The sequence below is a fragment of the Myotis davidii genome, unplaced genomic scaffold, assembly GCF_000327345.1.
Source record: "Myotis davidii unplaced genomic scaffold, ASM32734v1 scaffold446, whole genome shotgun sequence".
NCBI classification, from domain to species: Eukaryota; Metazoa; Chordata; class Mammalia; order Chiroptera; family Vespertilionidae; genus Myotis; species Myotis davidii.
Window position 1 is genome coordinate 119,492 of NW_006296799.1, and position 2,343 is coordinate 121,834.

The window sequence follows — 2,343 nt, forward strand, 5'->3', positions numbered from 1 at the left end:
GCTGGGGCTGGGACATGGGGCTGGGAGCTGGGGCTGGGACACGGGGCTGGCAGCTGGGGCTGGGACACGGGGCTGGCAGCTGCCTGGGCCGTGCTTAGCAGAATTGTGCCACATGTTCGCTGGGATGGCTTCCTGTCCGCAGGCTGACTGCTCAGCTCCCCGTGACCTGGTGTGTGAAGTGCCCCCTGCCAGCCCCCGGGACCCCAGCGGCGGCTCCCGGAGCTGGTGCAGCTGGTTCGGGCTGTGCTTGGAGGAGCTGTGGTCCCTCCTGCAACCATCATGGGTAACAGCAGCATGGAGACTGCCATCTCCAGGGCTTCCATTGTGCGAACTGGATTTCTCGTTTTCATTCATTAAATGAATGAATGCTCTCTGCAGGGAGGAGCATGAGTGGACCAGGGACTGTCCACATCCTTTCTTCCTTTTCCGTTGAGACTATTATATCCACACGATTTCCCAGCTTTCTCTTTTCTCTGCCTTCTTCACACACACAAAAAGTAGCGTGCCGAGTAGCAGACCTCCAGGGGGCTGAGACAAGATTCAAAGTGGTGCCAAGGTTTCCAGTTTGCTTATACATTCCGTGGCGTTGGCAAATACGATGCTCACCAGTAAGGTGCTATCCAGAAGAAATCAGTTATTATTGCTACAGAGTAATAGCTGCGATGGACTAAAGAAGTGGAGTTTGATTCCGTGATGGACAGGATCCCATGTTGTCCCAAGTACCTGCTGCCCCCCACACCTCCCCCACACTATATGGCAGCCCTGCAGCCTGCCTGCTCTCGGGCACCTGAGGGGGCCTCCGTGCCAAACACAAGGCAAAATCAAAACAGTAATTAAAAATAACCCTCATCAAGATAATACAATCTAAGCACGGATTGCGAGACAGATATGTCGGGGGCCTTAAGTAGTTAAAACGGTTAAACCCTAAATGATTCTTACTTCCAGAGAGAAGAAAAAGGGGAGGGGCCTTGTTCTTGTCAAAAGAAGTTAAAGTAACAGTTTCTTCATGTGCATTCCTTCCACCACCCCTCTGATAAAACCCAGGGCCAAAGCCACCTTCACACTGAGAGGAGCCGAATCTGGGGGCGGGGGGGTGGGGGTGAGAGAGGATTCCCCAGGACGTGGTGCTGACACCCTGGGCTTTTCGGGGACTCAGGGGAAAGGGCGCTGAGTACGTCGCCTCCCTTTCTTTCTGGATCCGACCTCCCTCCTATCTCTTCGCAAGGGAGCTCTTCCCGCACGATGGGCTCCTGCCAGTGCAGAACTGCATTCTTACAAACCCTTGAATTTAGTCTTTAGCCTGCTCTTTACTCTTTTCTGTCCTCCACTGTCGTGTAATTTTTATGTATGTATGAATGCATGCATGTATGTATGTGTGTGTGTATTCATTCATTCATTCATTCATTCATTCGAGTTTGGGACGGTTAAAGGGCTGCCAGCATGAAAGAGGAAGTGATCACTGGGCCTGGAGGAAGAAGATTTGAGCGAAGCTCTCGGGAGACAGTCGTTGGCTCTTAATCTCTTTCAGTCCGAGTGTCCTCATCTCGGAAATGGAGACATTATCCCCAGGATTGCTGTGAGATTAAAAATAGTGGGCGCGGATGCTCCTCTAAAGGAAGGAAAGGTTTGCCCTGGCTGGTGTGGCTCAGTTGGTTGAGCGTTTCCGCACAACGAAATGTCACTGGTTTGATTCCTGGTCAGGGCACATGCCCATTGGAGGTCCAATCCCCCCAGCGGAGCTCATGTAGGAGGCAACCAACGATGTCTCTCTCTCTCTCTCTCTAATAAAAACATATTTTAAAAACAAAAGGTCCTATTTATTTATAAATAGTATAAATGAGCTTCTCAAAGCAGTTGCAAAATTCAGTTCAGCAGCAAAAGGCACACGTTTGACTTGCTGTGAAAACAGAAGGAATTTCACCATCAGATTATCCCACCTGCACTCACCCAATCTCTCCGGTCAGCCCCGGTCCATTAGGGAGGGACACGAGCACAGGGCCAGGCCAGGCCGATGGGCTTCCAGAAATAATCTCCTCACCAGCAGGAAACCCTCACGGTCCTTTCTGTTCGCCCTGAGAGCCGTAGCTAAAGACATCGCCATTACTGACTAAACGCAACGGATTAGCACGGCTCAGAGGCGAGGGAGCTCAGGTCGCCAGGCCCCATCCAGCAGAGGATCTGAGACGCACGCGCGGAGACGAGAGCCGAGGATTAGGCTCCGTTCCTGGGATGCTCTGCATGATTATTCCTGGATTAAAAGATGATTAAAGAACAGGACGCCCCGAATGCAGATGACACAGACAGACCCCGCAGTCACTTTTACTGAAAGGTCCCTAGAAGAGG

The 2,343-nt window shown here is 51.7% G+C and overlaps 1 protein-coding gene across 1 annotated transcript in view; it reads left to right on the top strand.

The window, feature by feature from the left end:
* Positions 1–2,343, top strand: part of PRDM5 (PR domain 5) — a 184,364-nt gene that overhangs the window by 10,421 nt on the left and 171,600 nt on the right. Inside the window, exon 4 of the mRNA XM_006772503.1 lies at positions 143–283. Within this exon, the coding sequence (XP_006772566.1) occupies positions 143–283 (141 nt within the window). The remainder of the gene's footprint in view (positions 1–142; positions 284–2,343) is intronic.